Below are 14,406 nucleotides of genomic sequence, written 5' to 3' on the forward strand. Positions count from 1 at the left end.
AGAGAGAGAGAGAGAGAGAGAGAGAGAAAGAGGGAAACTATGTTGGGTAGGGTAAAGGTAAAGTCGGTAGGGTATCAGTCCAGTTCAGGCGCAGGAGTTCTCGGTTAAGGACGACAGTCCTGTCCAATCGGGACATTATGCCAGGCGGCGAGGGGTCCCCGATCAATCTCCTCGACCACCACGGAACATCGACTACCCCTAGCGGTATAACGTCGGCTCAGTGTCCGAAGAGCGATGACGAAGCTGGAAGCACGACCGAAAACGCAACTGCTACCGAAAAGGACGCGAGTGCATCGACGATGACGAGTGTCCCGGCCGGTGAGGGACTTAGACGGAGGAAGGTCATACACGCGGCCAAAGAGACATTAGACAAGGGTGAGTTTTGACAAACTTCAATTTTCCTATCCATCCACATACCTTTATCTTTCTTAGCCTTTATTCTTTTTCTTCTCTTTTTATTTTTCAAATTTACCCTATTAAATGTGAATTCTGATTGGAATATCGTAAAAGGACCATTCGCACTTTCACTCTTTTCAATATTATAGAATGTTGTAGCAATTTTTCTACCTTAAAAATTTGAATATGTACGAAGGCAGGTGAATCCTCGATTCTCTACGATCATTTCTGTTGGCTGAGAATCGTTACTTTGATTCTCTATGTGAAACACGCACACCCAGCATGCGCTCCCTCTTCCCTTCCTTACCACCCACCAACCCCATCGTGTTTCGATCGTCGCACTCCCCACTCTAACAACTTGCGTTGTCGATTCTCTTTCCTCTCTCTCTCTCTCCCTCTCTCTCTCTCTCTCTCTCTCTCTCTCTCTCTCTATCTATCTATCTATCTATCTATCTATCTATCTATTTTTCTTATTCTCTTTTGTTTCTTTTTCTTTTTATTTTAATTCTTGTTTCACACTTGAATAATAAATTACGCGTACATTACGCACGCATTTATCGAGAAGTTTGAGTTCGATCCTTCAACCCTTGTGGATATATTTTACAATGTGTCGAATGAATAGTCATTGTGAATAACACCTGGTGAAATGCATTGTGCCCTAGCCGAAAGTGGGCGATTCACATTGCACAATGATAAGTGTACGTCAATTTGAGAAAGGGTCGTTGAATGCACATTGACACATTCCATTTTAAATCAAACACCGAACAATGATGAACTCTCTCAAAGAAACCTACGAGCCTTTACACTCTTTTCAAAGAATTTCGATCTTTAGATTCGCAGCGTTTGTACAACGAGAACGGGACTCTTAAAAAAGAGAAGTTGTTTTCTTTTATCCCTTTCTCTCTTTTATCTTGGTACTTGCTAATTGATAACGTATAAGAGCCTACCGTGATTCCAAAGAAAACACACGTTTTATTCATGTGAAATAAAAAAATAACACTTTGTAGAGAATATCTTTTGAGGTCGTTCGTCGAGCAACAAGAAATATAACGAGTACATTGACTCTAATGGAAGTATAAAACCGTCAAGGCGTCCAACACGCACGGGTATATGTGTTTTTGCGTGAACACGCGCGCGCGCGCGCGTGTGTGTGTGTTTCTGTGTCTATTTGTATTCATCAACGTTAAAATAAATCTCTCTCTTTATTTTTATATATTTTATTTCTTTTTATATATCTTATATATTTTATTTAAAAATAAATTCATTTAAATCCTTCCAATATATTATAATACTGATTCATATATTTTTTTCCTTTCTTAGCATCACGTTTATTGAGACGTAAGATACCATGCGCTGGCCACTTGATGACCCCCCGCCGCCTATGGATACAAAAAGTACCTACTCAGGTTTGTACACAAAATATACGTAAACAAAGTAACAAATATTCTACTTGTTATCTCGTTGTCGTATTCCTCCTAATAATATCCATTATACTCACTATGAAAATATACTACGTTCTTTATTAACAATAACTCATGTAAGCTTGCGAAATAAAATATACGGATAACATACTCGGATAAATATACTTGATATATTTAAACAATTAAACAAAACAATAGAAAGGATATTATATTACGTAATATGGCATCGTAAAAGGAAGAAGCACGAATTGTACTCGTCCATTATTTATACTCTATAAATTATGAAGAGTCATTGTTCAAGGCATTAACGGTTGTCAGTTAGCCGATATAATCGCAAACGTGTTACGTATACGTTAACTTTCTAATGAATACGAAGCGCCGCCTTATCCTATTAAGCCAGCCAACCTTATTCATCGCTGTTGCTGTGCTTCGCGCGAAATGCCTAGTCCGGTTGTTTTCATTATTAAGTGAACGCCTTCGTATTGATTTTGTGTTATATCAACAAACTTCCTTATCCACGAATGTGAACAACTTTAGCGTGCACATAGAAGTTGATCTACCATAAGAGATAGATAAGAGAAGAAGTGGGATATAAAACATAATGAAAAGAAGTGTCAACGAACAGGGATGCATCAATGATTGAGTATGCGAGCATTCTTATCGACGCGATCGGCACGTTTTTATCAACGTGACGGTAAAGTAAAAGATATATTATTTTATGTAGTAGTTAATAGGTATATAACAATATCAGGAAATCTGCTACTAGTCTATGCTTTTGAATGATAGCCAGGCCAGCAAAAAGTCATAAACCTTTGGCAACATTCGCGGCTTTGAATGATGTGCCATATCAAAGTTAGAACCGTACGTTTACAGTTATCGTGGCTATACGATAAAGAAATCATGTTATATCTCGTTTAAATGTACCGTAATAATAAATAACGAAATGAATGACAGTATCTGGAAAAAATTACTGATACGTTCTTGACATTCCTTTATGTTATAGAAATGCGACGTCGTGATGATGTTTCCGAACGGTGCAAGCGACGAAACTTTGATGTGGCTTTTAGGCCGACTTCGGGCTGGGACCCCTGGCCTAGTGGTACACGTCAGACATCATGCCTCTTCAGATAGTTACGGGTTTTACTTAACGGCACCTTTTAGCGTGTAAGTACGTAGTAAGCTGTCTTATTGCTGTACTCAACGTCAGAGTCATTAGAAACTTCTGAAGAAGCGCTATACTTCTCTTGACACATTAATCTTGGATCTTATACAGTAGAATTTGCTTCCATTCTTTTCTGACACTTCTATAGTACTTTAGACGATATGTACATATATGATCTCTCCAGAATATTCCTTTTGAAAATTTCTTACGTGAATCTTTTATCTTCTCGATTAATTTATCGTCTCTCACGTAAAACATTGATCGATAAAAAAGAAATCGTAAATCTCGCAGTTTGTTGAAAGCCGCGGAGGAAGTACACTTGCCAAAAGCTCTACGCCAAGAATATGGTGGAGGTTTGAAGGAATTCGTAGGCTCCGAAGCGAGCTGCTTCAAAGGAAGCGACGACGAAGCTCATTTTTTTACTACCCAAGAAAGACAGTCCCTGGTATTACACCTACTTCATACGTTAAGAGCAGGTCCGCAAGATCTTCACAGTTTATCAGGATTAAAATTGGTGGAAGGACAAGCCATTATTCCTAAGTGCATCTCGGCAGGCATTATATCACAGGTCAATATGGGAACGTGTTTTCTTTATCTTTTTTCTTTTCATATATATATATATATATATATATATATATATATATATATATATTGTTACGTAATATTGATTAAAAAAACTCAACGTTTCATACATTACCAACGTACAGGTCTTCCCATTACATGAACTACCGGCATTAGAACAATTACGAAAGACATGGGTTCGCGCATTTTTTAGTCCCCAACCATTGGACGATATCTGTAAATATTTTGGGGTAAAAATCAGCATGTACTTCGCATGGCTCGGACATTACACCACCGCTTTAATCGTTCCCGCTGCTGTGGGTGTCATATACTGGGTAAATATATTGTTTTACAAACACTTTAAAACAAGTAAAAATGAAGCACATTATTATGATGATGATGATGTTATCATGATTGTAAGTAAAGTAAAATATTTATGAGTGTCATTATTCGACGAAGGGTGCACACGTTGCTTTGACTTCATTAATTATATAATCCTTATTAAGGTCGGCATCATCGGTAGGAACCAAGCGGTGGAAGATGTGGCGTACGTGCTTTTCTCAGTCTTCAATGTAATTTGGGCGACAGTTTATCTAGAAACTTGGAAACGAAGAGGTGCCGAATTGGCCTATAGATGGGGTACTTTAGATCAAAGAGATGATTTGTTGGTCGAACCTAGACCTCTCTTCACGGTAAAGATTTCGATCAATAATAATAATAATAATAATAATAATAATAATAATAATAATAATAATAATTATAATAATAGTAATAATAATAATAATAATTCATCAAAGATAACAAGAAACGAATTTATCGCTCGTCATTTATCAAATATCCAATTTTGTAGGGTACTCTAGAAATATCACCTGTCACAGGAAGACTAGAACCAACTTATCCCAGATGGCGAAGAAATGTTTTTCGATATTTTGTCAGCGTACCCATCATCGCCGCTTGTCTATTTTTCGTTTTCGTCGTCATGATTCTGAGCTTCCAAATACAGGTAGAACGCGATAGAAACAATTTCACAATACTTCAATAAGAATCTATAAGAAATGATTTAGGGTAATTATCGATTATTTCGTTGAAACAAATCGGCACGATTTTTTCTACGATTAGGATTGGTGGGACGCACGTCTTGAAGCGGGAGGCTACGGATTTTGGCTAAGTTACGTGCCAAAAGTATTATTGGCCGTTGTAATCGCCTTAATGGACGAGGCGTACTTCAAAGTCGCAGTCTGGTTGAACGACTTGGGTATGTATATAAAGAAAAATTAAAGAGAGAAAAACGTATCAATCTACGTATCTTTAATTTAATCTTTCCGTTACGTATGCGGCCGATTCATACGAGAATTACGAACGATCGACGTCTTATCGATTGTCTCACAATAATCTTTATTATTATATCCACGGGTACTAAATATACCATATATATATATATATATATATATATGTATATATACACACACCATATATATGTATATATATATATATATATATACACATTTGTGCACGTCTAGCTGAGAAGCCTAGCATATTTACTTCTAAATCTCTTCTCACGGCTTAGCTTCTATCTAGAGAGAACGATCAAGAACGTACGATATCCCTAGACGATACATAAAAGCTAGTCTCTTTTTCTAATTATCTATATACTTCCAATATGTATCTACTCTTCTTCTAACTATCGTTGAGAATAATTCTAAAATTATTCGGGTATAATTATACTACCTTTCCTTATTTTTATATATCTTTTGGAGAACGCCTATATATAGTTTATGGTAGATAGTATCTTTGATTTTTGTGTGTTGGACGCAGAAAACTATCGACTAGACACCGAGTACGAGAATCATCTGATCTACAAGGTGGCACTGGTAATAAGATATTTTGAAAACCAAATGCAAATTATGAATGTTGTATTAGTATCGTCAATTTTGTCCTCCTCTAAATCGGAAATGATTTCATCATGTGCTTTCTCAAAGGACAATCGAGATTATCAATTCCAAATGAAAATGTTTTCAAAAATCTTGCCTTAATGATACTTTGGTAACGAAAGAAAAAAAAAAGAAAAAAAAAAAAAGAAAAACAAAAAATAATCTTTTCACAAAATCATTGCACATTATTATTAATACTATATTATGGGTAACGATAAGTAAATCATATGGTACGTATGACTGTTGTCTTAAATCTTAAATATTCATTTTTGCGATAATAGAAATGCACGTGTAATCAGATGTGTGAGAATGATACGACTAATATAAAAGAAAAAAACAAAAAAAAAAGAAGAAAAAAGAAAAGAAAAAGAACAGAAAAAAATTGAATAGTGATTTTAGAGGTGGACGTTTTAAAAGTAAGATTAGATCCTTCACTTTATTTTCGTTATGAAAAATAAATAAATGTCTTATCGTGGCTGTCTCTATCGCTGCATGAAAATTCTACTTGAAATTTGCTCTCTGCTTGCGCTTCTTTTTTCTAATAGCACTTCTCAACGCGACGCTTCACTTTATATCTTATATAGCAACGATATTCTCAAACTTATGGATCGTTTAGCCTAATATTGGACCACGTTAAATTTTTGACGAGTCGCAAAATGATGGGCTATTAAAATATTTTCATAGAATGTTCTTACGAATTTGCAAGGATATCGCAATAATAGATCCGTATCTTTAAAATAATATTCAATGATTTTGGTCTATTACATTCGTAAAAATTATATTTATATTATAAACATTCGAGCCGTTGTGTCATTGCAAACAAATGTATTGGGCCGCACGACAAAATGATTGAGAAACGTTGTTATATAGGAAAAGTTTCTCGTGTATTATATATATGGCCGTACGCATATACGTATGTATGTACATATGTATAACCAATACGTCTATGTATGTCCGTGCGTGTACATATATATGTGACATCAAAACGAAGGAAAAAAACAAAATAAAAGAAATACATAATTTATTCACAAATACGGCAAGTGTACAGAAGAAACTATATATTTCAGTTTCAGTTCGTAAACTCCTTCCTATCGTTATTTTACATCGCCTTCTATCTTCAAGACCAAGAAAGACTCAAGGAGGTAAGGAACCCTCTCTCTTTCTCACTTTTTCTCATCACATTTAAATAAATTTTATCTCTCTCTTCATCCTTATAAGTGGACATTTATTACTATGTAAGATAGCATCACATTGTCATGCACATATGTATGTAGGTATGAAAGATAGAAAATATGATATAGATATGATAGATATGAAAGAAATGTTTAGATATTATATCCTTAATATATAAAAGATGTAGAATTAAAATTCAATATTGATTTTTTGCTTTTGTAAATATAATGTAATTTATACATACGACACATTTTACCTATTTATTTGATAAATAATAATCAATATACAGGGTGAAGTATAAAATATAGCAAGAGCATGTTTTCAATAATAATTTTTTTAATTAATAATTAACAAAAGAGCATATAAAAGAAAAAATGTGCTACAATCAGTTTCTAATCTTCATTAATAAATCATATGAAACAAAAAAGTATGTTTCCATTTTAAATCACCCTGTATATAAATCATTATTGTACAATCGAATCATTCGCGATTCATGTAAGACGTCGACAAGAATTAAATGAAAAGAAAAATGAAATAAATAAATAAATAAATAAAAAATTGAATCACTAGCGAAAAAATTCGATTCTTTTTTTTTTTTTAGCAACTGGCCGCGTTACTGATAGCACGGCAAGTGATTGGAAATCTTAAAGAATCCGCAATACCATATTTGGTAGAGCAACTGCGTCTAGCGCAACTGAGTTTTGAGCTTTTTGGTGCTCTGAGTCCAAGCGAAGCGAGACTACCACCTGGTAACGATGAGGACGACGAGAAAACAAAGAATTCCGATGAGAAGGATGAACGAACAGAAACGGGAAAGACGAAGCAACCGAGGAACGTTAGCCAGGCTGAGTTGGAGAGTTCTCTCTACAGAGTAGGACACACCACTAATTCTCTTCTTAGTGACGTTACTTTGAAGGTTTGATTTAGATTTAGCCATTTTTTTCTTTTTTTATCCCTCTTTCATAATTTCTATGTACCTAATCAAATCTCCCCTAAGAACGCACTAACGGAAAACTCGTGCAAGAAAAGGAAAACTGCAGTAACTATCGTCGTTCGTCGATTCGAACGCAAGCATGCATGATCTTTATAAAAAAAAAAAAAAAAAACAAAAACAAAAAGAAAAGATTGAAGTCCTTAATATATCGTACAAATGTAATGAAAGTCGTTAGGACGTTAGTTCCTTGTAATTTTAAAACCTGTAGAAACCATTACTTCCCACCCAATCGCTTTCCTTCTTTTCTTTTTTTTTTTCGTTAGTAAATAAATCACGTATTTTTCTGTATGCTCATAAAAAATCACATAGATCATCACATATGTTTGGAATAATTCATTCCAATCAGCTATAAAGACTTACACTATCTCATATAAATATATACATACATATATATATATATATATAGACTATACAAATTATGTTATTCTAGAAATGCCATTATTACGATTTAACTTGTATATCATGCATGCCCAATAATAGAACGCAAATTACACGCAGAAAAAGCATGCGATAGATGAATAGAAAAAAAAATCGCACAAAATAGAAGATATTGCTATAACGAAAATATGATTTGTTATTTTATTGCTAATAAACATTTATCTAAAAAAATTACATTTTAATTACAGTACGATCGAGCATTCTCGGAACATTTAGAAATGCTCTCGCAATTAGGATATGTATGTCTCTTCTCGTCAGCGTTTCCTTTAGCTGCCGTTGCTGCGTTACTTGGTAACCTGATCGAATTACGAGGAGATGCATTTAAGTTATGTTACGTTCTTCAACGACCCTTCGGACGTAGGGTATCAAATATCGGCACTTGGCAGGTAAATCGATCATCATCCTTCCTACGAGTGCACTCATCTCATCAATAATTTTCAAATGTGTTTCATATCCACGATATATGTATACTTTTACTGTAGAACGCTATGGAAGCTATGGGATTCGTCGCGATTTTAGTTAATTGCGCATTAATCAGTCGAAGCGGACAGGTACAACGAATGTTTCCGGAGATGTCTGCGACGCAAACAATTTTACTAATAGTCGCATTGGAACACATTATGCTAGCAATTAGATTTATTATAACCTGTGCTATACCCGATATACCACATTGGGTTGCTACGGAAATGGCCAAAGTTGAATTTTTGAGAAGGGAGGCAGTGAGAAGATTGTCCTCGACACCATCACCGGAACAACAACCTTCTACAGTCATAGGTAAATATATTCATGTTCATGTTCATGAAGAGATGTCTCTCGTATATGTATGAGAAGGTCAAAGCTAAACGACGATGGGACCTCCCATTTGTCCTGGACCTTCTCCTATCAGCTATTAATCTTGCTCGAACTCAGGGAGATTCGTGGTGAGTCCAGCAGACGGAGAGAGCGAAGAGCCACATCTGTTGACCGAACGTACCGGAGACGCCTCGATGTCCAGCCAACCAGATAGTCCTACTTTAGCATCGACGACCCAAACACCGAGCAGACCATCAACTCCAAGTGCCGCATCGATACCAAGAATCGCGGAGACATCGCTTACGGCTGAGTCACCCGGTAGTATTGGAAGTAGCAGCGAGATCAGCAATTCTTTCCTTTCTGAAAATAATATTGGCAGTAGTCGAGACATTCACAATACACCAAGATGCTCCATACCTGGAGGAGAAAGAGGTTCGAATATTCCCTAAATCTCAATATCTTTAAAATCCTTTCACAAATCGAATTAATCATATTATTTAATGTCATTCGTTCTTACAGGCCGACGATCGAGAGAGTGGTTAACCAACGAACCAGAATCATCGAACACGGGAGATCATTACGGTCATCACTTGACGATCGGTCCTCACGGAGGTGTCGATTGGGTACGCAAATTAGTCTTGGAACCAGGTGGACGAAAATCGAGCGATTCTGAAATCAGTGCAGTTGGTTCCGTAACTGGAACTGCCGAAGAATTAACTCTCCATAGATCCACTGATTGCATTGTTTCAAAAGATCTGGCCTCGTCCTCGGATAGTGATCTGTTAAAGTACATATTATATATTAAATAATTATATATTATTAAAAGTATTAATCTTCGTTAACGATGAGATTGATAAATCTTTATTTATTTATCATCGTTAAGGTCTGCTCCGCCATGGGTGATAACTCACAGAAATCCAAAATTCCGTTTTTCACCGGAGAAAGAAAGAGAACGAGAGAAGGCAGAGAAGCAGCAACATTATCAGCATCATCAACAGAGAGAAACAACGCACGAGCACCGTGATCGACAAGCTTACGTACCCGAAAAGGAAAAGGATTCGGGTGTTGGTGGTCTGTCAGATTCGAGCAAGACGATTTCGAGTCAAGAGGAAGAGAAACCAAGTAGGGAGGATCGCGAAGCAAAAAAAACGAGAGTAAAACAGAGTCTCATGAAGAGAGCACGCTCGGTCGCTATATTCTCGTTAAAATTAAAAGAACGAAGGGCGAGAGAGGCCGAACTTAAAGCGAAGGAAGCAGAGAGGGAAGCTAGATGGCAGCAACCTCAGTCATGCGTCGGCGGTGAACTATCTTGCATTCCCATAGAGAAGCTTATATCTGTGGACGACATTGCGGCCATGGAGATGCGCAGAATGAATCATTAGAGAACACGCTTCGGAAACTTCGAATTTTGTTTTTCCGCTAAGTAGAATTATTCGTGTACGCGATCGCGATACGTAAGGGAAATGATAGAAAAAGAAAGAGAGAGAAAAGAGAGAGAGAGAGAGAGAGAGAGAGAGAGAGAGAGAGGGAGAGAGATAGGAAGAGATAAAAAGAGATAAGGCATTTTTTTGTGTCATTGTACAAAACGCAGACGGATTCTCGAGAGAATATCGTTTTCACGGTTATGATGGTGATTGGTAATAAAAATGACAAGATGGAAGGAAAGATGCAAAAAGAGAGAAAGAAAGAGAAAATAACGTATACGAGTATGGAACAAAGGAACGTCGCACAAAATAATGAGTCTGCACGAGATTACGGAACATCGTTCCGGTAGAAACGTCCATAGAAAATTTAACCCTACACCACATACCATTCCTAGAGGAATCACGTTTTAACCATAGATCATAGTCCCTTTGCAAAGTTAATAGAGAGAAATATCTCGTTGAGCTGTAAACGTCCTGCTAGTGCCGTCATTTTTGCCGTAAGTTCACCAGCGATTAATAAACTTTTTCGGCTTTTTTGTAACGTGAACACGTTATCCCTTCTCTCCAGGAAAAATACAATGGCTCGTATTTTAATCAATGACTTTCCATTTTTCTTTTCGTATAAATAAATTTGACTCCTACTTGAGAAAACAAATAAAAAAAAGAGAGAAAAAATATAAACTCATAAAAAAAAATCAAAAACGCGCCTATCAGGAGCGACACGTTACGAAGAAGCCATTTACGACCACGAAATTGTGGAATACTTATGATAGACTTAATATATATATATATATATATATATATATATACATATATATATATATATATATATATATATATATAACATTTAGATATTTGTAAAGTACACGCAAGATAGCTGACACGTTGGTAGCGAAATTCCGATTGGGAGATCACCGAAGGTGAAATTGTTATTGTTGCTGAAATATAAGTTGTTACTTACTGTTAAATAGACGTTGACGGGTCAACCGTACAACGAGCGTTCTCGCCAAGTAAGTTTCTAACAGAAAGCTATATATGATGCACACAGGTATGAGAAGTTAAGAAAATTAAAAGAAAAGAAAAAAAAAAAAAGGAGAGATGTAAACGTGCTGCATGTCGCACTGTACGTAGTACGTGAGCGTCTACTTTAGTTTCCCGCAAATTTTTCGAAGGAAAAAAAAAAAAAAGAAAAAGAAAAAAAAACCGCTGGCGCATTCCCTCGCAACGCACTGTGGCGCGCGCAACAAAATCGAAATTCTTTTATTTTCATTTATGTTGACATTGACAATTTCTTGCTTGATAAAGATTATGATAATAATTTTTCTTTTTTTTCTTTTTTCTTTTTTTTTTCCTTTCAATGCATCGATTTTATAATGCGACGAATTTCAGGGTCGATTCTATTTGTATATAATTGAATTGCTACGACGATGAAGAAAGAAGATATCATGAATTTATGAGATTGATTCTATATGGCCTAGCAACGCATTCCAATCTCGCCATTCCTCACTGATCCTCTACGTCCCTGATTCCCTGATGCGTCCTTTGATTAAAAAAAAATCATTTAATTTTACGTAGCGCAAAAATGTTTAATTGAACGTTCTTTTATGATTATTATTTAAGATCGACGATTAAGATCGAAAAAGGATCGAGTGCATCATTTAAAAATACATACATACAAAAACATTCACACTCATATCCACGAACATATACATACTAATACAACGGAAAACGGTCACATGAACATCACATATATACAAAAATACACATATACACATTACATATATACACAAATACAACCGACGAGCGCGTTATCTTTTTAGCATATCCAACGAGAAAAGTGGCAAAAGATTCGTTCGATAGACGCAAAGTCGATAGATTAGTTGCTTCCGTAAAAAACAGACTTTAAAACTTTAAAAGCACTTCGGCGACAAGCATCTGTGTTTGTTAGATGTTTTGTATAAAACAGGAACCGAGCAAATAAAAAATATTCTATAAAGAATTAACTCGAAATCTTATTAACCATATCCTGTATGTAACATCCATATGTTAATTGTTTAATTATAGTATTTGTTGGAATAAAAAATTACATTCAGAATCAACACTGTTAATCACCTTTCACTCGTAGCGTATGTAACTTTAATTACAAAATATAAACTACAGGCGTAATAAGAAAACATTGAACCCACTATACACCTATCGTATCGATGTATAAGTTTTTGTAAAATTATATCACAATGGCACTAAAACATTGAAACAATTTTCTTTGAAAAAAATCATGTCAGAAAATGGTGTTCTTTCGACAACAGTTTATGCATAAAAATAAAGCTTTTGAAAAAATTTGAAAAAGTAATATCCCCGCTTAAAGCTTCATATGTAAGGTGAAACCTTGTTCATCAATATCTTTTCAAGATTTCAAGAAAAAAAAAGCTTCAAAAGTATTACAACTAACTGTTAAATAATATTAACTAATATAAACTAACATTATATAGCTTGAAAAATGATATTAATATCAAATAATTTTATTTTAATTTATCAATACTTAAAAATTTTGATCTCGGGGTCATTTAATATCGGCCAAGTGTAATATCAACATAAACGAAATTCGATTAACATTCACGATAACCGAATTAATTTTCTTTCGTACTTCGACGAGTGCACATCTAAACTGTCTTTTTCTAAACTAAAAAACTTAAAAATTAGTACTTTTGATAATTTCCCAATTATATTAACGACCACTAATTGGAATACAATGTGATAATATTTAAACAATAGTAGATTCGTTTAAACAATAAAAAAAAAGGTAATACGGGAGAAACTAAAAATAATTTTAATTTCAAATTCGGATACTTTAAAATTTTGATCTCGGATTAGATGGCCTTGTGTAATGTAAACATAAACCTGCATCTTCTTCACTTTAAGAATTTCAGAGTTAGTTTTCTCTTACACTCCGACAGGTGCACATCGAAACTCTCACCTTTTAAACGCAAAATTTTAAGAATTAGTTACTTACCATATTATTTTAATTAGTTAAACAATTTCTAACCAAGACGAAACATAATAAATTACTATTTAAATAATATAACATTCGTTTAAACATTAAAAAGACAGTAACATGACAGAAACTTAATATAATTTTAATATAAGATTCCAATACTTTTTCGATCGGTGCATAACGATCTCTTTCTAAACGTGAAAACTTATGAAATAATACTTTCGATAATTTGTCAATTATTTAAACGATATTTAATGTACACGGTCATGTACACAGTATATAATGAACCAATATTTAAACAATAGTACATTCGTTTAAACATTACGAAGAACAAAACGCGCGAGACACTTAAAATAATTTTAATTCTGATACGTTAAAATCTTTATCTCGGCGTAGTTGACCTTGTGTAATATAAACATAAACGTTTCTTTCATTAACATTGACGATTCGCGAGTTAGTTGTCTTTTGCCCTCCGACCAGTGTACATCGATACTCTCTGTTTCTAAGCGCGAGATCTTACAAATTAATAATTTTGGTACTTTCATAATTCTTTTAACAATTTTTAATGTACACGTATTACAATAAACATATATTTAAGCAATACTATATTCGTTTAAACATTATGAAGATTAAAACGCGAGAAAAACTTAAAATAATTTGAAATAAAATTCCAATACTCAAAAATTTTAAACTCGCAGTTATTGGCCTTGTGCAATATAAACATAAACGTTCATTAGATTAACTTTGACGATTCGCGAGTTAGTTGTCTTTTGCTCTCCGACCAGTGCACATCGATACTCTCTGTTTCTAAGCGCGAGAAGTTAAAAATTAATAATTTTGGTACTTTCATAATTCTTTTAACAATTTTTAATGTACACGTATTACAATAAACATATATTTAAGCAATACTATATTCGTTTAAATATTATAAAGATTGAAACGCGAGAAAAACTTAAAATAATTTTAAAATAAAATTTCAATACATAAAAATTTTTAACTTGCGTTGTTGGCCTTGTGCAATATAAACATAAACGTTCATTTGATTAACTTTGACGATTCGCGAGTTAGTTGTCTTTTGCTCTCCGACCAGTACACATTGATACTCTCTGTTTCTAAGCGTGA

At 34.5% G+C, this 14,406-nt stretch overlaps 1 protein-coding gene across 5 annotated transcripts; it reads left to right on the top strand.

Moving 5' to 3' along the window:
- The first annotated feature begins 2 nt into the window (after nt 1–2).
- On the top strand, nt 3–11,541 carry LOC124949117 (anoctamin-8). 5 transcript variants are annotated; one of them, XM_047493726.1, is made up of 17 exons: nt 6–375; nt 1,717–1,802; nt 2,821–2,981; nt 3,271–3,547; nt 3,687–3,875; nt 4,047–4,232; nt 4,391–4,543; nt 4,660–4,795; nt 5,356–5,411; nt 6,539–6,613; nt 7,246–7,560; nt 8,265–8,462; nt 8,559–8,850; nt 8,986–9,300; nt 9,388–9,655; nt 9,752–10,789; nt 11,144–11,541. In XM_047493726.1, the coding sequence occupies exons 1-16, from the start codon at nt 138–140 to the stop codon at nt 10,248–10,250; spliced, it is 3,444 nt and encodes a 1,147-aa protein (XP_047349682.1). In that variant the 5' UTR covers nt 6–137; the 3' UTR covers nt 10,251–10,789; nt 11,144–11,541. The 5 variants fall into 5 exon arrangements, with proteins under 5 accessions (XP_047349683.1, XP_047349685.1, XP_047349682.1 ...); XM_047493727.1 differs by lacking the exon at nt 11,144–11,541 and having other exon boundaries at nt 3–375; nt 9,007–9,300; nt 9,752–10,395; XM_047493728.1 differs by lacking the exon at nt 11,144–11,541 and having other exon boundaries at nt 7,246–7,515; nt 9,752–10,395.
- Nucleotides 11,542–14,406: the final 2,865 nt, after the last annotated feature.

This window comes from Vespa velutina, chromosome 5 (assembly GCF_912470025.1).
Source record: "Vespa velutina chromosome 5, iVesVel2.1, whole genome shotgun sequence".
Taxonomy (NCBI): domain Eukaryota; kingdom Metazoa; phylum Arthropoda; class Insecta; order Hymenoptera; family Vespidae; genus Vespa; species Vespa velutina.

Coding starts and splice junctions, on each gene's coding strand:
- LOC124949117 (XM_047493726.1), top strand. CDS start 138: ATGCCAGGCGGCGAGGGGTCCCCGATCAATCTCCTCGACCACCACGGA. Junction 3,548..3,686: donor CGGCAGGCATTATATCACAG/GTCAATATGGGA, acceptor ACCAACGTACAG/GTCTTCCCATTACATGAACT. Junction 9,656..9,751: donor TCGGATAGTGATCTGTTAAA/GTACATATTATA, acceptor ATCATCGTTAAG/GTCTGCTCCGCCATGGGTGA.